At 46.2% G+C, this 20,756-nt stretch overlaps 8 protein-coding genes across 8 annotated transcripts; 5 read left to right on the forward strand and 3 right to left on the reverse strand.

Annotated features, from left to right (window-relative positions):
* Positions 1 to 2,448: 2,448 nt before the first annotated feature.
* On the reverse strand, positions 2,449 to 3,477 carry BDV38DRAFT_252645 (uncharacterized protein). The gene has a single exon (XM_032055150.1). The coding sequence runs from the start codon at positions 3,321 to 3,323 to the stop codon at positions 2,937 to 2,939; it is 387 nt and encodes a 128-aa protein (XP_031911406.1). The 5' UTR covers positions 3,324 to 3,477; the 3' UTR covers positions 2,449 to 2,936.
* BDV38DRAFT_272869 (FPP/GGPP synthase family protein) lies at positions 3,444 to 5,187 on the forward strand (the record flags this gene model as incomplete). The annotated part of the gene is made up of 3 exons (XM_032057571.1): positions 3,444 to 3,500; positions 4,244 to 4,398; positions 4,467 to 5,187. 3 exons carry the CDS (start codon positions 3,444 to 3,446, stop codon positions 5,185 to 5,187), a joined length of 933 nt encoding a protein of 310 aa, XP_031911407.1.
* Positions 5,188 to 6,477: 1,290 nt separating this feature from the next.
* Positions 6,478 to 7,227, reverse strand: BDV38DRAFT_284981 (uncharacterized protein; the record flags this gene model as incomplete). The annotated part of the gene is made up of 2 exons (XM_032060383.1): positions 6,478 to 6,569; positions 6,639 to 7,227. The coding sequence occupies 2 exons, from the start codon at positions 7,225 to 7,227 to the stop codon at positions 6,478 to 6,480; spliced, it is 681 nt and encodes a 226-aa protein (XP_031911408.1).
* Positions 7,228 to 8,062: 835 nt separating this feature from the next.
* On the forward strand, positions 8,063 to 9,739 carry BDV38DRAFT_272871 (uncharacterized protein; the record flags this gene model as incomplete). Its single annotated transcript, XM_032057572.1, has 2 exons — positions 8,063 to 9,010; positions 9,062 to 9,739. The coding sequence occupies 2 exons, from the start codon at positions 8,063 to 8,065 to the stop codon at positions 9,737 to 9,739; spliced, it is 1,626 nt and encodes a 541-aa protein (XP_031911409.1).
* Positions 9,740 to 11,930: 2,191 nt separating this feature from the next.
* On the reverse strand, positions 11,931 to 14,584 carry BDV38DRAFT_272872 (GH92 family glycosyl hydrolase; the record flags this gene model as incomplete). The annotated part of the gene is made up of 6 exons (XM_032057573.1): positions 11,931 to 12,513; positions 12,576 to 13,253; positions 13,310 to 14,118; positions 14,178 to 14,287; positions 14,343 to 14,375; positions 14,434 to 14,584. The coding sequence occupies 6 exons, from the start codon at positions 14,582 to 14,584 to the stop codon at positions 11,931 to 11,933; spliced, it is 2,364 nt and encodes a 787-aa protein (XP_031911410.1).
* Positions 14,585 to 15,435: 851 nt separating this feature from the next.
* On the forward strand, positions 15,436 to 16,494 carry BDV38DRAFT_252648 (uncharacterized protein). Its single transcript, XM_032055151.1, has 2 exons — positions 15,436 to 15,804; positions 15,880 to 16,494. The coding sequence occupies exons 1-2, from the start codon at positions 15,486 to 15,488 to the stop codon at positions 16,392 to 16,394; spliced, it is 834 nt and encodes a 277-aa protein (XP_031911411.1). The 5' UTR covers positions 15,436 to 15,485; the 3' UTR covers positions 16,395 to 16,494.
* A 699-nt stretch (positions 16,495 to 17,193) lies between these two features.
* BDV38DRAFT_294688 (mannosyltransferase putative-domain-containing protein) lies at positions 17,194 to 18,533 on the forward strand (the record flags this gene model as incomplete). Its single annotated transcript, XM_032062544.1, has 3 exons — positions 17,194 to 17,275; positions 17,348 to 17,974; positions 18,061 to 18,533. The coding sequence occupies 3 exons, from the start codon at positions 17,194 to 17,196 to the stop codon at positions 18,531 to 18,533; spliced, it is 1,182 nt and encodes a 393-aa protein (XP_031911412.1).
* A 1,133-nt stretch (positions 18,534 to 19,666) lies between these two features.
* BDV38DRAFT_252649 (uncharacterized protein) lies at positions 19,667 to 20,180 on the forward strand. The gene is made up of 2 exons (XM_032055152.1): positions 19,667 to 19,735; positions 19,806 to 20,180. Exon 2 carries the CDS (start codon positions 19,824 to 19,826, stop codon positions 20,097 to 20,099), a length of 276 nt encoding a protein of 91 aa, XP_031911413.1. The 5' UTR covers positions 19,667 to 19,735; positions 19,806 to 19,823; the 3' UTR covers positions 20,100 to 20,180.
* Positions 20,181 to 20,756: the final 576 nt, after the last annotated feature.

Here is a 20,756-nt window from a genome sequence, read left to right on the forward strand (position 1 = left end):
ATCTTAACCTCTTCCGACTGGCAAATTTAGTATGCTTGTATTATTACAGCTGTTCGCTGTGCGAATCCTTTTAACCTTGATATTTGGATCGGACCGAGATTGTTTTCGGTGGGTTTATTAGAGTGATACTTTATTTTTACTTGTTGGGGGTTTGGGTGGTGGAGGATTATGGTGTGGGGGTTGTAATTTTTTGGGGTTGGTTGTTGGAGATGGTATGCATATATGGTGTTTTGGATTTTGCATCTTACTCGATACTTGATAAGAGAGATAGACTGACAGATAGACACACAGAGAGGGAGAGAGGAAAGAGAGGATATACATACTACTGGACAGCAGCGGGTAGAAGTTATGTGAAGCAGAAACAAATATTGTACTCTCTCGCGCTCTCAAAGCTCCCTCATATTACCACGACCAATGCAACAGGAGTTCATGCATATACGTTGTAAAAAGAAATCCAGCTAATATCAGTCACATAGAATCACCATATCAGGACCCTCACACCCTTCGAAGTGAACTTTGGTAAAGGTATCATAAAACCATGCAGCATAATCACATCCGTTTCATCCGTCTCGTAGAGTTCCAGATTCAGTCCATTGGGTTGGTGGAGAACGGTCAAGATAAGAGAGATCTCGGCCATGGCCAGACTATGTCCCTTGCGTCAGTTATTCGTTTGTTGTGATAAAGGCGAGGAGGATCATACTTTACTCCGGGACAGTTTCTTGAACCACGGGTGAAGGGAACGTAGTAGGAAGAACTGAAAGGACTTGCGGTTAGGTTGGAAGATGAATCGGGCATTGGCAGACACTGAGCCCTATTCTAATCATTCATCGCGATCCATACAGCTAAAGAAGTACCCATCTGTTTTTAGTCTCTCAATCGCTTCTCAGACATTCCCTGCATTTGTGTGTTGATATCAGAACATCTACATATTGTATCTTGCCGCTAGAGCACTCAGGTCTCCACTACCGGTGTGCTTTGCACACCTCACAAATTGTGCAGGCCTCGAATGCCCGCAGGAAAAGCGTAAAAGCCCCTGAGTACAAAACGGGTATGGCATTGGCCAGGTGTCTATACTCAAGTTAACCGCATTCTTCGTGATGATGATAAATGCGTTACCAAAAATCAAGTTTGTTCTTTTAGCTCGAACAAGTTCAAGAGACATGTAGCTAGGAGAACGCTTTGGACTTATGAGCATAGGTATGTTCTCAATTCTATCAGAGCCAGCACTTAAACCTGTGTGAACATCCAATAGACACTACTTATAAAATTAGCTGAGAGGAGAGGTCGGGAAGATATCGGACAGAGCCTCTGGTGTTTATGCATTGGTATCACTTGGGATAATTCCTTAGTATGCAATATATCATGATCCAAAGACCCAACATGTGTACGGAGTACACCACTGGGTGCCACGACATGGCGGGTTTCTAAATAAGACCAGTGTCTATGTCCGCTTTGGAAGGATGGCAGCCGATGAGGCCACACCCACACTAGGTACGCTCTGTACTTTCAAGATCAACTAGCTAGCTATACTAGCTAAGAGGTTTATTACTTGGACAATGTCCAAAATAGTTGCAATAGCTTAATCGACCTCGGAACTGTGATCATAAATGGAATCTAAGGTGGCACCATCTTTGCCTCTGTTTCACTTATGACACTTTAGCTCCTACCACTATCAACGCATTACGGTAAGGCATCACTATCTACTTGACGAAAGTCTGCCGCGAACTAGTGGGTTTTGCTTTTATTGCGTAAGTTGAAAGATATGTTCAAATCCCTGTCTTGCTTCCACTTGTTTTGAATACACGGGATCTTGCATATTGAACAGTAATTTAAGGCCTACGATATGATACCACAGTACTATTTCATGATTTCTCCAAAAGGGTTTGTAGTGACTACTCAAAGGGCGATATTTTACAAGGAATGAATCCCAAGCAGTATTTATATTCAAGTTCCTCACTTCGCAAGTCTCGTATATGATTTTAAGATTAGGTTGCGGGAGTATTAACCTTATCTTTTAGGGCTTGGGTCCCACAGTAACACGAGCCCAGGCTGTTGCTCGTTTATACCCTCCCTACTATACGGATTAGATTCTATAAAATACTCTGTTATTGCTTGATCGATATTCTACCGTTCACGTGGTAACCTGAAAGCGCATTTGACGCGATAAAATGGTCGACATGCCACCAACTTTTCTTGGGCAATACCTTGACAGAATTTTCTAATGTACACCGTATGTATGTTAGCTATGTAAGTATGACTCTACCGCTTGAGGATTTCTAAACTAGCAGCAACAAATATATATATGTTGGTCGTATGGCGGAGGATAGATGTTCCGGACCGGATAAACCCGTGGGCGCCGACGTCGGCATACGTTGATTCGACCATTCCCGATGCTATATTGACCTTGCATTTTTATATCACAAAATATTCATTAATACCAGCGAGAGTCAGGGATTTCCTCTAAGCTAACTAAAGATCTTGCACACCTAGTTTAGCTCCTGGTTCATACAACTTAAGTGACACTTAACGGGTTTTTAATTCTCTTTATATGAGTTCTCTCTTGGCGCTAGAAAAATCCGTTGCATTTATCCGGCAGACAAATTATCAAAAGCCAGTATCGGAAGGTCTTCATAATCAAAATGGCACAAAGACAGCCAACCCTTCTACCACCAGACATCATGGAATCACAATTGTCCATGATAGACCTCCTCACAGCCATGTTCCCCTCACCAGGGGAAGTTGAAATCCCCGCATCCACAGCCCAATGTGTCGACAAGCTCCGGGACTGGTGCGAGGACCCGTCAATTGAACCATCTGGGATACCTTCAAGCTTACTACTCGCCGTCCATCTACCCATTGTAGAAGGAGAGAAAACAATCCAAGTCAACATCTCAATTCCCCTGCAAGGCGAGGGCCCAGAGATTGAACAGCCACCATCACCGAGTTATACGCTTCGACAACCGGACTGGATGTCCAAAGCCGAGGTTGCGGGACTGTCCGCCGCAATGCCTCAAGATGATGTGCTCGAGGCATTTGAATACATTCGAGACGAAGCTCTCCGTTTCCTTGAAACAAGACAGACTGCCACCTCTGAGGCTGTCGCGGGTAACTCTGAACCGATAGTGAGAGTCTGGTTCTATTTTCCGTCTCTGTCGACTCGAGAAAAGAGGGATGATCTGGTTAACCATGCACCTGGTTATTCTCTTACTGGTTTTGTGTTGGCGGGTAAACCGGGTGTGCTGTGTCTGGAGGGTGGGCCGGCGGATATCGATGCCTATATGAAGTTTATTAAGACACACTCGTGGGGAGATATCCCCAGTCATCAGAAAAAGGTTAGCGAGAGATTTCGGGAGACGGAAGGTGTTCAGAGGGTGTTCTCGGGGATGCAGGAAATTACGGATTCTCTCGGGGAGCGAAGTGGGCAGAGAGCTAATAGGGGTGATATGCAGGCATTAGAAGCATGGCTGCGGGATAGAGGGTTGCAAGAGGCATTTGAGAAAGTAATATTTTGAACGTTTTGCGAATTTATGAATGATGATATGATTGAAGGTCCGCGAGTCCTTGTAAATTATGTTTTTACAAATGATAGACTTTTTCTTTCTTATAATCGAGCATAGCGTGCCGATGTAGAGCGTAAACCCTGAGTTATAATTGGCGTGGGCAGCCTGTTGGTGTATGGCTATTGAGGCTTTACGCTGGTTTAGGTCATGTGAAAGTGTAAGTGTTTAGACGTGTATCTCCATTAGATCATAAACGTTAGGATACGTGTTACTTGCAAACTATTGGAGGGATCTCGGAGAATAGCATTTGCATACTGCCTGATGACACGTCGTGAACTTTATGGCTCTATATGGCTTAATTGTCTTGGCACAGCAGCACGACTCCACATGGCCCTGTCCATATAAGACTGTCTTGTACTCATATGGCTGGCAAAGAGACAAATCTCAACGGCCCTTGTCACAGGTAACCACTGATTATACCATTTCGGAATGCAAGGTACGTTCTCAGATTCACTCCACTGAACCATCATCATAATCCTGGGCAGGTGTTCGACAAAAGGTTAAGACCCTGATGCCTCGCTTCTTTAGCAAACGGGCGCAAAAGGATGAGCCTTCGTCCTTTGCTCGCTTGGAAGTAGATATCCCGTCGACAAACCAGACGGATGATGAACGTGAAAAGGTGGCACTTCACAAACCTTGCGTGACGGGCTCCCGTTGATGCTGATACTATAGAATTGTACTAGATCCTCACTGGCCCGCTGGACTACCTACGAGAAAACCCCGGCAAGGACATTCGTGGCAAGCTCATTGATGCATTTAATGAATTTCTCAAGGTCCCAGAGGACAAACTAGACGTGATCAAGCGGATCATCGATCTCCTACACAATGCTTCCTTGCTGTAAGTCTAAGCGCATGGATATCTCAAATCACAAATTTCTCAGTCAGGATGTCGCTGACAGTCTCTAGTATTGACGATATCCAAGATTCATCAACGCTGCGGCGCGGTGTCCCAGTCGCCCATAGTATCTTCGGAATCCCACAAACGATCAATTCGGCCAACTACGCCTACTTTCTGGCACAACGCGAACTGACGTGTCTTACGAACCCGCTTTCATTCAACATCTACACTGAAGAGCTAATCTGCTTACACCGTGGCCAGGGCATGGAGCTGCATTGGCGCGATACGCTCCAGTGTCCGTCCGAGGAGGAATACATTCAGATGGCCTTGGACAAGACTGGAGGGCTCTTCCGGCTCGCAATCCGGCTGATGCAGGCTGAAAGCACTACTGGTAGTGACTACGTCCCGCTGGTGGAGACATTGGGACTTCTCTTCCAAATCCGGGACGATTACCAGAATCTGCAGAGCGACGCGTATTCCACAAACAAGGGATTCTGTGAGGATATTGGAGAGGGGAAGTTCTCATACCCAATTATTCACAGCATTCGGTCTCGACCGGGGGATACTCGCCTGCTGAGCATATTGAAGCAGCGTAGTGAGGATATTACGGTGAGAAAGTATGCGGTCGAGTATATCGATTCTACCGGAAGCTTTGACTACTGTGCATGGAAAATCGCCTCATTACTGCAGGAGGCCAGGGAACAGATAAGAACTATACCAGATACTGGCACACAGCGTGGATCACAAATCGAGAAGATTTTGAACATGTTGGAGATCAGCAAGAAATGATCGGTCGTGAGGTTAGATAGATAGAGAGCAATACTGAATCGACAGCCCCAGGAATTCCCAGTAATTATGATTAGGTTTGTTGGTGGATATCATTAAGTTAGACTAGTCAAATCGTGAAAGATAGACAGCCAATGTGATCGAGTTATTGGAACGTGCTGAAGATCTGCATGAGTGTAGATCTTCGACCCGAATTAAATTCATACTTGGCTGGAAATCCAGTTTTGAAGCATTGAGCGGTGTGAGCCTTTGAGGTTGAACATCTAGCCCTAGTCCAGGTAAGCGACGAGGATCAGCAACAAACCCCCAAGATAAAGTTTCTTGGAGTTTCTGCAGCCCAAGCGCAGGGACCACTAGCTGGCTATTGAAGTTTACGATCCACTCTGGCTCGGCTAACCGATATCAAAGTGACACATACTCTGATCGGCGGTGCGCGTACTGTACCCAAGGCAGCGGAAGTAAAACAGCACGGACATGCAACTTACAGGACCGTTAGTATGAAGAACTAGTCAATATACGTTTTAGAGTATCCACTGCGTTGAGTAAGATTTCGGCTTGCAAAGTGCACAGCACATCCTGGGTCATATGAGTTGAGGCAGCTTGGGTCTTGACCTCGTCATATTCGGAGATCATCTCAAATATAATAGAGGTTTGGGCTGTCGTTTGAACTTTGTATGTATAGTAGTCAAACTATAATCTGTACTGTTGTATGATACGGTTTGGAATGCTGCCCTTGTCTCTACACCGTGTATTCTGTAGCCGAAGCACTGAGATGTAGAAAATTAGGGCAGTATTCCGGAGTGCAAGAGAGAAAGGAAAGAATAAGCGCAAAGTTTGGAGGTCCTGCAGCCACGCTCTTTTGTGACTAGCCGAGAGAAAAGCCTATCTTCTATTCCTCGTCTCAACGAGAGAGTAAATGCGACACTCCCCAACAAAAGAAAAAAAAGAAAAAAAAGCCCATTCGTCCTGTGTGCGTTAGATATGGAAAAGCCTACGTTGGTGCTATGTAACATACTATTGAAACCTCAAGCCCAAGACAGGATATCTCTATATTTTTTCGAACTGACTAACGAATCTCACAGACATCAAGGAAGAACAACGGCTGTCGTGGTTCATCTTATTCACGGACAATTATCTAACAAAGAAGTATCATTAAGTCGGCCACCTATGGCGCCTCAGCTGCGCCGGCATATTTAATATCACGTGCAAGACAATTCTCTAGGCAGATATCCTGCAGAATGCAACTCCAGAGAGATACTCTATTCAATTCGCAGTTCAACTCTTCCTGTACTCCTATAACGCTTTCTCAAAAGCCTTGACATATTCTTCGCAGTCGTTCCGTTTACCTTGCCATTTGTTGCCGTTATTCTCACTAATCTTGCTAGCTGAAAGGGACTGTTAGCTTTCAATCTCCTCCTTTTACCTCAGAAATGAAATAGCTCCGGACAACCTACCAGCCCCGTTAGCGCCCTTGGCCTTTTCTTCCCACTTTCCGCTGACCTCCCTGAGGTGCAGAAGCTTCACTGTCTTCTCGGTAGGCTTGGGATCCCATGCAATTGGTCCATCCACCCAGGTTTTGTACCATGCCTTTTGGCCGCTACCCTGCAGCTTGGCACGCAAGTGGTAAAGGTCGCCCTTAAAGTCCAACTTATGAATGTTTGCTGATACCGGGATCTTCACGACCTCGCCGACAACAATGGCAGTATGGTCGAACCCATAATCCTGTTGGGTTTTCTTCATTTCTCTCTCGATCGGTGACGTGGTTCCAGTCTCTGAGCCAGCCGCGCCCTGGGTCCAGGTGACCTGGAAGGAATAGGATTTGCCTAGCTGAAGTTTTTGCTTCCCCAAATACTTCTGGGTATCTTTGAAGCGCTCAGTCTCCTGGTGACCTGCGCGTTTTTCGATGTCGGCAGGAAGTTCAAGCGGGTCGTCCCTGATTTCCGCACGGACGTGCTGGATGTCGTTAGAGAGGGTAGTGGGGTGGGCACTGACACCCATGTAGAGGGTGGCCAGAACGACGGAGAGGATCTTGGGGAACTTCATCTTGATTGTTGAAGATTGTGGTGCTTCACAGATGTGGCGTTGTCATGAGAAAGGTGAGCAAGGCAGTATGGAAGAGAGGAATGATGTTGCAGTGGATGATATATTAACTTCGGTGCCACTACACCTCTATTTATCTCTTTTCGTCCTCCATCTAACTATCCGAGCCGTCTATCCAAGTTCCTCCCTTGCAAGGCTTGGCCACCAACGGTTGACATGGATTGAGTCTGTCCGGCCGAGTGTTGTCTTCCCGATGCTCACGGTGATGTTTCAAGCTGACGCTATTTCGTTGACACTCAATGAGGGGGAAGGACGCAGAATCTTACAGAGCATCCATAATTGGACGTTTTCTTAGAACAATTTCATAGCCTACTCTTGTTCCGATTGGAAGGCCGAAACATGACAGCACTCAGAGACTCAGGAAGACGTTCGGTCCCGAGGAAAAGCTTTACCGGATGAACAATGATCGCCAGGGACTCCATCCTTCTAGGTGGGGGTCAAAAGCTATATAACAACAGTTATATGGTGAAGATTGTAGTATACGTAAAGGCGAATAATGATACCAACTAGGATACCACTCCTCAAACTCTGTAGAATCAGCACAAGGGGTCGTTGTAAGCTTACCGAGCACCCTTGGGTCATCAAAGTGGCCTTCATCACCTTGCCCTATAGAGTGGACTGATATAGACGAGGACTCGGGATAAAGTGGGGGTTGGAGTTAGGGCTTTTTGACCCCCCAGCGCGGCTCGGGTCGCGATCAATCGCTGTACCTACATAAAGGAAACATCGACCTTTCTTGTCAGCCTCCTTTCTTCCCCCTTTTCTCCCACCACTCAACATGGACGACTCCATTGACCTTGATAATCCTAATGACTACAAGAAGATCGATGAGCTGGCAGCTCAAGGCCTCCTGGATCGCGATGCTGTATTATACAAGCTGACCCGGAGAATCTGCAAGTTTGGCGTGATCGATTCAGAAACAGAGTTGCCACACCTCCGCAGGACCTTTGATTCTCTGGCGACGGAGGGAAATGGCACCAGGACACTCACTCAGTCTGCATTCCTCTCCTTCCTGGAGACCACTGGCTTTCTTCCTCCATCCATGAGGGACGCAGGTGCTCTCGTTTATCGCAGTCTTCTATACCTGTCCCAATATCCATTTCATCAACCAGTTCCCGTTTCCCTCACCTACATGGGGCTTATTCGTGCGCTAGGATGGACCATGGCCTGGCGGACCAGGCCGGTCCACGAAGGAAGCAAATGGAGTCGGACCCGATCACCGGCAGATACCAGAAGACAGCTTTTCCAGAGCTTTGCAACAGCCCGAGATGGCAAGTCTATTCCGTTTGATGTGGAATACGCCAAGGCCCAGGCACAGCGAAGAGCTTTTGACTTTGACTGTGCTAGTCATGACCGGGATACCTGTAAATACCCTAAGACTAACTATGATGAGCACGGAGATGAGATGTTCCACGACATCCTTGATGCGTTGTTCAATATTCAGCCCCAAATCATTTGGCTGCTGCCACCTGCTCGAGATTGTTTCCGGGCGACAGCGAGGAGGCTGGCCGGAGATGAACGCCTTCATGATCTAAGCATCCCCCAAAACCAGTTTCGAGCGGTTGTAAAGTTGCTAGTGGCGGCATCCATTCGAGAACCAACTGTGCCAATTGAGGAGCTGGTTGGCCTGGACCATGTTGTCGATTGTATGGTCCACCCTGCTATTCAAAGACCTGATATTGGAATTACCTGGGATATGTATGACCGGGCGGCTCGTGGTGGGATGGTAAGTCCTCTGAAATTTCGACTCAGTTGTGAGTGAGACTGATTAGTTTAGCCGATGCTTGTGGATAGTCTAACGTGCCTCTTGGCCCCGCTCTACAAAGATCCCGAGGATAAAGACTACCCTTTGAACATTCCACGACCAGGAAGAGTAGCCACCTTACCCATCTTTTCACAGATGGGGTCGCTTGGTATATTCGGAATCAGTCAAGACCTTCAAGAATACAAGTACTACGACTTGAGGACTACATCTGTCACGGCCTCTACCATAGCAGATGACCTAGATGCCTTTCCTAAGGCTGAGATTATCCTCCTTCTTTCTGGGAAGGACGCACAAACAGGAAAGAAAACCATTTTTGGCTACTACATACCTCTTCTTGAACTCAGAGGCGCACCGTTCCTATTCCAACTTAGCAATACTTCGGATAGTTTTCGTGGAAATGGCCCCCGACCAGGCCATGAGTTGGATGGAGGCGAGCTTATTATCGGACAAAGAGGAAATGGTGCTGCACTGATGTTACGGCAGGATTCGAAGAGGGCAATTGTATCCCACAATGTGTGTGATCAATTTGAACCAATGTATGCTGCTAATATATGGCGGGGAGACTGGCAAATTGAATTTGATGTGGAGGAGATCGAACTTTGGTTGTTACCCGAAGAAGAGGAAGAGGGGGATGAAGAGGAAAATGACGAGGAAAAGGACGAGGGCGACGAAGAGGGCGAAAGCCAGTGACAACGTTGTATAATATTTTGTTATTTACGCAGCTCAAATTCCATTATCCTGACCTATGCTTATACGAACTACAACATCTACAGTACCGGTGTATATATATGAATTATCTCCCTGTGAAAGAAGCATCCTTCTGGTTGACTTACTCCCAATATCACCTTCCACTATACTTAGTTATTCCCAGACTATATCAAACGCAAGACGGCGACAACGACACGATATTCAATGTTAGGTTCAGTTAACTAAGAGAACAGTGTGAGAGTGAGAGCTAGATTATTTTTATTTCCCTGTCTTATATTGATAAGTTTCTCTAATTGACTAGCCCAAGAATTGTATAATAGATATAGAGATATATAAACATATATCTTATTCTTTTAAGAAAACTAGTAAAATGATAGAGATAGAAACTAGTAGCTCTCAGAAAATAGAGCAATAGGGAGAGGTAGGCTGTATTGTATCTCTCTGTAAATTTAGCTTTGGCTTCAGGCTATCTAAAAGGCTAGAAATATAGAATTCTATATGTAATAGTTGTAATCGGGCCCTACATAGGTAGTACCTAGTGTATGCGTGGGGGCGAGCTTAGTTATAATATTTATGGGGCGTGATCGACACTGCGGGAGGAAAACATGGCTGCATAGTTAATTAGCCAGCCATAGCCTTGAAATAAGCGCCGGGGCACCCGAGGCCACCGTGGTCATAGATGTAGTAATGATTGACCTCAACTGAGACATTTGGTCAAACTAGAGGACGGTTAGACTAAACATATATTCCGACCGCAACCCACTTGCCCCATAACCTCCTAACCCTACTCCTAGACCGTACCAATCTCTTAGAACCCTGACGCTTCAATCTACTCGTCTTGACTCCATCCACCGCTGAAACTGCATTCAATACTGTAAGTTACGCCTGATATCCCAATGGAAGTCAATATTCGGTGAATTAATATCCGGCAATCGAATAGTACAGTTCCTGGCGTTGCATCATTACATGTAGCAACATGAAGAGTGAACAGCCAGACCACCCTAATACTTCCCGTAAAATTTGGACGCGGAGAGCCAATGAGGAATTTGTGGTTTCTGTGGTGTCGATGTTTATTGCCATGGCGCTCGAAGGCCTTGTATTTGGCTATGAGAGATCGGGGGAGAGTGAGAGCTACACTTACTGGTGCCTCCGTATGTTTATTATGGGTTTAATTAACTGGCTCGGTCAAGTTTTGTATAAAAGGTACAGAGACGTGTAAATAGATATAAAGTATTCAGGGCAGGCCTCCATCAGGCTAATTTGGTCTTACTGTGACAGCCTTCTTGACTTTATCTGCCTTGGATCGAGATATCTGGCTAATTTCTTTGAATCAAATGATTGAGCTACAGATATGATTTGGTTATATTTCTTTGAAGGATATATAACTCCAGTCTCTTGTCCCTCCTTGGATCGCATACTGCAATCACAAGGGGTGTTATGGTTCTATTATATCAGGAGTTATACCTGTAAAGGGGCTCTCTAAATATTATAAGAAAGTTGTAAATATAATTTAAAGTTACCGAAACTCCTGCTGTAGTAGCTGCAAGAGAATAAGATTACTAGTAAGCAAAGAATAAAGTAGAACATTTTATAAGTAATTTAGTGGTATTGAAGCGTGACTTCCACGGTTTGGGTTATTGCTTATGTCTATTGCTTTCTGGTGTTAGTGTTCAATTTCTCGGTCGTTTGAAAGCCCTGAGCATTCAGGGCCGGATCAGTAGCCTTAGCCCTGGCACAGGAAATATGCCACGTAGTGTGACCTAATTATCTGAGTCATATTAACCTAACTGTTCTGTGGAAGAAAGGCTTCTCGATGCCTCGGATTAGCAGCGACATCTCAACCTCTGCCATGAGACCAAGGTAAACAGGACTCGTCTCCAGGGTTTTTATCCGGACCCCACGCTCACAGCGCATATAGAACGGCCGGCTTCTTGGTCCTTTCAAAGAAAGCTGATCACGATATCTGCAACATCCACAACATTACTATAGAAACGTACCAACATTTGCTAAGCATCAATCCCTATGAATGCAGGTCTTAACCTTATGAGTATTCATAACCATCATGACTTTTCATTACGCCACTGTCTATTGGGCTATATCTCCTGGGAACCACTGCACTGCCAGAGCTTAGTCCTACAGAGGGAGAGTCCACCAAAACGATGCCCAATGCAGATCACCAACGATAATCGCTCATACTAGGGGGCAGGTCCTCGATCCTTGTTCCCCATTTGCTCTCCTTCTCGCCCAATGTAATCTCAAGAGTTCCGCCCTCGGTGAAAAAGTCATGGCCAATCCAGTTCCTTGTCCACGGTTTGCCGTCGCGGGTTACATTTTGTATAAAGATTGATTTGTACTTTGGATCAAAATTGATGTTCCGAATCGTGGCAACGTTACCAGTGATCTTGTTTCGGATACTGACTTCCTTAAAGAAAGGCGCAGAAATAAGATAGACGTCCTGGCCGTGTACAGGATACAGACCTAGCATGCTGAAGACGGCAAAGGCGCCCATTGCTCCGCTGTCGTCATTTCCGGGAAGGCCCCCCACACTGGTATTAAAGAGACGTGGGATATATGAGTGTGCGCGCTCAGTGGATAGGGCGGGTCGGCCGGCGTAGTGGAATTGAAAAACGGGTAAGAAAGCTTGCTCATTTCCCATATTGAGGAGACCGGAATCGTGGAAAAATGACAGACGATCGATGAATCTAGACCTCCCACCGAGAGCCGTAATCAACTTAGCCATATCCTGGGGGACATAGCTGTTATCGGGTGAGGTTAGCCACTGGGATCCAATACAAGCTGGGGAAGGGTACGTATGTACAATGTGTAAAGCCAAGAGCTACCCTCGTAAGTCTCTTTCGCGTTCTCATCCATGAGGCATGAGTCGGGTTGTAGGTATGGGCCGCAGAACATGGGATCTTGATATGCCCAAGCCCCATCTGCATTCCGAGGCTGGAGAAATCCAGTGTAATTAGAGCCACTCCAAGACGAGGTCTGGTTCGGCTTGAAAAGCTTTTCCCAGTTGGCGGCACGCTTCATATACTTTTGATAGTCGCCATCATGGCCCATGGACTTTGCCATCTGTGCAATGCAGAAATCATCATATGCATATTCAACGGTTCTTGATATACTCCGAGTGCGAAGTCCCTTGGCAGTGGTGCTAGAATCATGGATTGGGATATAACCAAGTGTCTTCCAGCTCTGAAGGCTGCCACGACCTTCCACATTGAAATTCTCGGGCTCAACTTCAGCATCCTTCACTACAGCCTTGTAGGAAGTGTTCCAGTCCACGTCGGGAATGCCCTTGAGGTAGGCCTCGGCAATGAGAACATCGGCATTGGATCCGCCCTGTGTCAGACCTTTACAGAAAGACATACGGCAGTCCGGTAGATATCCTTCATGACGATAGATATCCACAAGGCTACGAAGCATTCGAGACTGTGAAAGGGGATCTACCAGTGTAATCAATTGATGGATACCGCGGAATGAATCCCAGATACTACGCCAAGTTGTAAGTTTATTTTAGCCAAAGGTGCAGGGAACGTCCTCACTTACCAGTAAAAGCTATCATAATAAGGCTCGTCACTCTTCCATAATGGGTTTTCCCCGGTATAGTCCTGCGGACTGATCATTGTGCGATATATACCACTCCAAAAAATGGTTTGGAGCTCAGTAGACACACCAGAAGTGTCAAGACTGACGACATTCATCTTCTCCTTCCACCTGGCTTGTGCTGTCGCCACGGTATCTTCAAAGTCAAAGTTGGGTTGCTCCTTTTCCGCGTTGGAACAGGCCTGCTCGGCACTCATAAAACTGATTCCAACACGTACATCAATAGTGTCATTCGCCTTGGGTGGAGTAAATCTAGCGAATACTCCTCCTGAACCACTAGCGTTGAGTGACACTATACTCTTACCCAGCCTGACCTCCTCATCCAGCCAAATTCCAGTATCCCGAATACTAGGACCACTAAAGTCCGCGCAAAAGTGAGCTCTGTATGTCCCAATGCCGTAGCTTGGTTCGAAGGTCGCACTCCCGGTAAATCGACCAGTCTGTGGGTCTACCGAAGCTGTACCGTTATGTCGTGAATGCTGAAGGTCAGCCATATCCACTAGGACAACCGGACTGAGAGATTCGGGAGCAGCATCTGGAAAGCTGAATCTATATAGAGCAGAATGATTTGTCACGGTCATTTCCGCATGGACTCCGTTGTTCAAAGAGATGCTAAAAAACCCTGGTTTGGCTTTAGTGGATTCTCGATCCCACCCAACAGCTCTATCTGATTCCTGCCAACTGCATCTTGTCAGGTTATCGTCCGGGCAGCCGGGGTGGATAAAAATAGGGAAGTTCCCCATTGACCCGGGCTACAGATCATATTTAGCAAAGCAGTGGTCAATGAACAGAGGACGATGGTTACACTTACACCCCCTGTTCCAGAGTCATGTGTATGCGAAAAGCCAGTTACATACGATGCGTCGGACGCGAAGCCTCCTTGGTTCGCACCGTCTGTATCTGCTACGGCTTTGACCATGCCTGGAATCTCAGTTAGACGATATATAACATTATCCAATGGGCCGGGTCAACTCACCGAATGGCAATGTTGCACCAGGGAATGAATGCCCTAGAATGCAGTTAATTGTTGATCCGTTTAATTCCAGAAAAGGCTTGAGGTTTTATACCTCCGTCCGATGTGCCAATAAACGGATCGATGTAATCGAAAACATCAAAGTTTGAGTTTCCATTCCCTCCTTTTCCATAGACGAGAAGAGGGCAGAAACACAGGAATGTGGAGGCTTTGAAGAGCCTCTTTGACAGAAGGTGAGATTCCATATTGTGCACATAAATTTAGGGTATTGCGAAATTGACCGGCGAGGTGGGTCAAAGAAAGAGCTCGAGGAAAGAAGAGAACGAAACCCGATTTATAGCAAGTCTCACCTACCTTGATCCGTCTTCAAGCATGAAAGTACCACTTTTTCTTTTTCCCTTTTAATTTGCACTTCGACCCAGCAGGGCAGACTCGCTCGGTACCCCGGAAGAGGAGCAGCCTCTTTGGCATTAGCCAAGGCAGCGCCGTGAGTGGGTATGACTTGAGCAATTTTGACGTTGTGTCGTTTATGGCAGCGGCGCAGTGCAGGTGCAGGTGCAGCAGGGGTTCGGTTATCGCACCTGTAGATCGTTTCTACGTTGGGTAGAAATTATCAACATGGGGTAGGGCTGGTAAATTAGAACGAGTAGCTGGAGTATGACCGGCTTAATATCAGTGGTTTGCTATTCGTGATGAAGTGATTTCCGTGATTCTCCCTCACCTCATGCTTGCCTCCCACCCATATTAAAAATGACAGGCCCCTGATAGTGATATCGAGTGCTTAGAGAAGGACAGTTATGAATTGATGAGTGTGACTTCAATGAAAGTGGGTTCTAGGGTGGTATAAAATTAGTGTCGGTCATTAGCGCCCATAACCACTGTGGATGTGCATTGCATGGACGATGGGCAAAATAACTCACCATAGACACAAGGCAGACCGAGTCTGTTTTGGCGTCGGTGTTTCGAACCCTTGTAGTCTATGCATAAGCGGCTTTCCCTGCAGCGCTAAAAGCCCTAAAGTAGAACGGCGCCAGCGGCGACTCACAGCCTTTTAGTCAGAGATAATTCCCCATCAGGGACTGTAAGCGCCCACTTAATTATATCACATCATAACAACCCTCCCCGTGCTTTTACTAAATTGACAGAATGTTGCTCAATCTCAATACCTCACAGAAAGCTCTGTTGTGGCTCTTCATCCAAGCAGCCGTTCTACCGCACACGATTGCTCGACAATGCTACTGGCCAAACGGCGCCAGTACACTGGATGAGCAACAGCCCTGTTTTCCCGATAAAGCAAATAGTCCCTGCTGTGCGACCAATAAACAGAACGGTGACCCGAGCGATGTTTGCACTACAACGGGGCTTTGCGTTGCGCAGGTCGAGCCGTATACCGGCCTCGTTCTACAAAATGGGTGCACGGATTCGAGCTGGAAAAGCTCTGACTGCCTTAGCATTTGTCCTGGCTGTAAGGCATTAGCTTCCCCTGCGATGATCTGAGATATGCTAAGACGACTACTAACCATAAATCTTCTACATGCAGCAATGAAACCAGACTACGGCATCCACATCCTCCCCTGTCCAGATAAGAGTCTCAAGCACTGGTGTTGCAGCCTGAGTGGCTCTGATTGTTGCGACAGTGCATTTGAATTAGATATGGGTACATTGATACTTTCCTCGAACTCAACGAATTCAAGCAGCTCAGCTTCTGCATCCGCGATCGTGACAGTGACAAGTACTGCGACAGTCACGGCTGGTACCGGCAACGAATCACTTGCTTGTAATGGTGACTGTCATGCAACGTCCACTACAGTTGCAGTTGGTGCTGGCGTGGGAGCTGGGTTAGGCGCATGTCTTGTAGCGACTATATGCCTGCTTGTTTTCCAGAGACGCGCATATCGGAAGAAAGTACAAGAGATGAAGGCGCTACGATCGAGCGCTTACCCATACGTTCAACAGTATGGGCCTTTTGTGCCTAAGAATCCGGTGGAGCTTCCTCTGAATCAACGACCTACGGTATTCGAGATTGATAGTGAGCGTCCCATGCGGCCGGAATGAGTTTTTTATTTTTGATTTTATTTTATTGTTTTCATATTGTATCTAGGGCAGCAAAAGGGTTTTAGTTTAATAATGTCTTAACGATATTTCTAAAGAGAAATTGAGCTTCGGCATGAACCGGAACACTTACAACTTCTAGTGAGATGAACCCCTAGTTCGTGATTCTCTAGCTCTCGAGCTAATATATTTCCCCTCTTTTCCTGACCAGGGTCTTTTCGCTAACAAGACAATTATTTCCATTTCAGCCTTGTTGGCTCTAGCGCTACGCCTCCACAGCAAGGGTCGTCTAAGTCTCCACCGATAAATGCAACCGCTCAGCACTTGTGGGGCGACATCTCTTCCGGTCCTCCGTGTTAGGGCCAGGGCGCTTATGCCCAAGTTCTCATTGGCTTTATGTTTTTCGCTGTGGCAGTCGGATATACGGCCAATGGTTGTTTATTTTCTTTTTTTTTAGACATACTAGCGGAGTGGCAGTTAGAAGTGAAGTGCATTTTATTTGGAAAACATTACTATAGACCATCTGAGCCTGCTCATTAACAGCGAACTTGTTGATATACTCATGTGGCGAAGCCGAGTCCTACGTAGCCACACTAAAGAAAGTGAGACGATGGATGCGGATCCTTGGCCACTGCCCCTTATGGCCCTGATTGTTCTCTTTGAAAGCTTGGTTACCAGTGTCGATTGAATGAGCCTCAACGTGTGAAAGGCTGGCTAGGTCCTTGTGTTGTTTCTCTTGCTATTGTTGTTCTGTTGGATGTCTGACACGCCCCAGGTCATAGCTGCAATTATGTGAAATAATATGAAATATAGTAATAGGAAGAATATCAGAGTAAGATATCTGGTAGCTGCCGTCATTCTAAGCACATCCATCTTCTGGAAAGGTATGTCTGCACTATGACTCGATGGGGATGCTTAAACTCAGCTTTCGCTTGATCTTTATTCTTTACTCGAAGAACACAGGCCTCAATGTTCTCCACCTACGTTGCATGACAGCGCAGGGCTGCATAGATGCAATCCGATCATCGGTACACCACAGAAGAACTATCTCGTTGATCCTGATGGCTTTGTCCAAGTTTTTCGAAGCACTCAGATCCAACGAGCTTATAAAAGTGGAACCAAAGCCATTGTATCGTCAGCGGGGGAGAAGTATCTTCCTACGTTCATCACCTTTCTGTGCTTCCTACGACGAACCGGTGCAAGACTGCCGGTAGCGCTCTTCATGAAAAACTGGATTGAGTACGAACCGTACATATGTGAGGCAGTTCTATCTTCGCAAAATGGGAAATGCATGGTCCTTTCCGAAGTGTTCACAGGCCGGAATGGGGCGAAACCCGACCTTGAACATTTTCAACTGAAAGCATTTTCGATACTATTTTTTTCGTTTCAGGATGCCATCTGGATGGATTCAGACTGCTTTTTCCGTTATGATCCTACCAATCTATTGACCTCCAAGCCATTCACATCTGCAGGTCTTGTTACCTGGCCTGACTTTTGGTCTTACACAGTATCGCCCACGTACTACAACATCTCTCGTCAAGCCATAATCCCCACGACAACCCGACAGTCCACAAGGCCGCCATGTTTCTCCTCTCAAAAAAGAACCTCTTTTGCTCTCCGCCCAGTACAACTATCATGCGTCTTGATTTTTATACGATGATCTTGCAAGGCACCCCAGGAGAGGGTGTTAAAGATACATTCGTGCTAGCTGCATGTGCCCTTGGCGAGAAGTTCCATACTGTCAGTGAAAAGGTAGTGGACTTAGGCCATCCTGCACCTGATGGGAGTGTGTTAGGGGCTGCCATGCTGCACGCGGATCCAATAGAGGACTATGCACTAACACGCCGGGGACGATGGCGAATGCGAGATGAGTCTGTCGCTAAAGTGCCTCGTGGCTACTGGGTGCATGCATATAGCCCAAAGTTCAATGCTAGTGAGGACTTATTTAGTGAAAAGACACAAGACAAGAATAGTCACCCTGGTCGAGCGTATACGTCCAATGAGGAGACACTGAAACGGCTTGGGTTTGACGCAGAACGAGCTATTTGGGAAGAGACTAAAACTGTTACATGTACCTTGGAGCATGCGTTTGAATCGTGGAAGACGAAGACTGGGTTATGTGAGACGGTTACTAAGCATTGAGATGCTGTGTTTGAAAGTCCGTCAACGCAGCTTTATACTTTCACTGATGGTTGATCGAAACCCAAGAATAGATAGGCCAGCACCATTGGGTTGTACAGTAATATATAGATGATGTGGGAAATATGATTATCCTTGTGAATTGGCTCTCGGGCTTCGTATATCGTTCAATTATCTCCATCTGTATCCCCAGGCTTAAATCCCAACGCATATCACCTAGGTTTGTTCATTTATCCTCACCCTCAAATCTCTGTCCTCCTAATAGTTTCCTGACCCTTTGGCATTTAGGTCTCAAGCCATGGACACCCGACATACCTCCCGAGCCCAAACGTGTTCTTGGCACTGACGCAGGAGTCTCGAGCATGCCGATCGTGGCTTATAGGAGACTGAAAGGTTTCTAATTCAAGCGAATAGTAGAAGGCGTGGTGTGTGTATTCAATATAGTGGAGAAATACTTGCACTTCAGATTCTTAGCTGAGCTCACACCCCAGAAATATCAAGATCGTCACACCGCTCCTTGAAGCGCAGATACGATGAGCGTGAAAATCACTTCGTAAAACGACTCCAAGCGAAGACCAGAATGGCATGCAAAGGGGAAGAAGCGAATACGAGCGGGCAAATCTATATACGTGTCGAGCCTTCCTTGAGGGCCAAGAAACGGGATGAGCTGTCGATCACAAATACGAAGAGTCATGCATTCCCGTTCAGGAATTGATATGACACCAGTGAAGATACCTGGCGGTGATGAGGCTCCTCGTATATGTCCCTGACGAGATCCACATTGGTAAAGTGTCCATTACATTGGGTGGACATATTTATAGACATGCAGAAAAGTATGTCGATCATAGTTTATCCCCGCGACTCGAAGGGTGAAATGTAACCCACTCGCAGATTGATTCTTAATCGTTCTTAGTGATGTGGGTCTGTTCGTGTCATACTTTCCGCGAATAATATTGTTTATACTGGATTCTATACATTCCTGTAGGACTTGTTGTTCGTATAGTTCAGTGATGGTACTCTTACAACTGAGTAATTCTGTGAAAGACTTGTGGCACTCAAAGGTATAAATAGGGGTCAATACTCCCGGCTCTTGACAGGATACCATCAACCACAAACTCATCTGATCGTTCAATTGTCAGAATCCGACTCCATCTTCTCTACCACACCAAGCCTGGTTCTTTCGAGGCCCTAAATATCATCCCACAGTATATGCAGCCTTCCTATCCCGTCAGCTCAATTGAAAATTAGCAAAATCTAACCATTCATTCATAACAGAGTCAATACAACAGCAACATGCAAATCAAGTCCCTCTTCGTCGTCCTCACAGGCCTGATGGCCTTCGCCGCAGCGGCTCCCGCGGAAGCTGAAGCCAGAGATACTGCGAACGTTCAAGCCAGAAAGTCCTGGACTGCGGAAGGTGGTTGCAAGACAGACTGGGCTGGTCGCTGCAACGCACAATGTATCGGTGAGGGTGTGAGGTCTCATGGATGCAAGAAGGGCGATATCAGCTCTGGCATTGAATCGTCCCACTGTGTTATTGGCTGGAATATCTGCAAGTGCTCTTGCTAGATAAGCTGGAGTGTCTTTTCTACAGGAGGTCAACTTGGGGTAAGGGCGAAGGATGCTTGCTTGGTCCAGGTTTGCTTTGAGGATTATGAAAGGGTGTTGGAAGGGCGAAAGGAGGAGGACTAGGTTGTATCTAGACATTAGAGTCTTCTCCCAATCCATATACTTCTATTACCTCGTCGTACTACCCATACAACCATGCTTCTTGCGATTTCTATCTAGGAGATAGTAATATTTCGGATTGGTAGATAACTAGTGCAAAAGGCAGTAATGCCCTGATTCAATAATATATAATTACTTCAGGGATTCAGTCAATTCAGTAAATGGAAGCTAAGGTTTGATATCCCAGATCTATAGGTTGAAGCTAACTACTATCCGAGATAATTTAGTGATTTAAAGTTCCCCATTCCATGCTGTCACTAACATGAGTGGCTCTATACCCCAGCTCTGCCATGCAGATACGGTTACTTTCAGCCTGCTACCGATTGAACGGAAAGCCCGAGATAGCTTGACTTTCCATAGTTCATGCGCTGGACTAAATTGCCAATATGACACCTAGTTTGTAAATGACTGGTAGGGCTGAGCAGGATCAGATGTGAACTTTTGAGGATGTTTCTAGGCTATGAATATTTAGAATTTCAAATGGACAATCATGGCTAT

This window comes from Aspergillus pseudotamarii (genome assembly GCF_009193445.1).
Source record: "Aspergillus pseudotamarii strain CBS 117625 unplaced genomic scaffold BDV38scaffold_44, whole genome shotgun sequence".
Classification (NCBI taxonomy): domain Eukaryota; kingdom Fungi; phylum Ascomycota; class Eurotiomycetes; order Eurotiales; family Aspergillaceae; genus Aspergillus; species Aspergillus pseudotamarii.

Coding starts and splice junctions, on each gene's coding strand:
- BDV38DRAFT_252645 (XM_032055150.1), bottom strand. CDS start 3,323: ATGACTGGGGATATCTCCCCACGAGTGTGTCTTAATAAACTTCATATA.
- BDV38DRAFT_252648 (XM_032055151.1), top strand. CDS start 15,486: ATGTTGCTCAATCTCAATACCTCACAGAAAGCTCTGTTGTGGCTCTTC. Junction 15,805..15,879: donor CCTTAGCATTTGTCCTGGCT/GTAAGGCATTAG, acceptor TTCTACATGCAG/CAATGAAACCAGACTACGGC.
- BDV38DRAFT_252649 (XM_032055152.1), top strand. CDS start 19,824: ATGCAAATCAAGTCCCTCTTCGTCGTCCTCACAGGCCTGATGGCCTTC.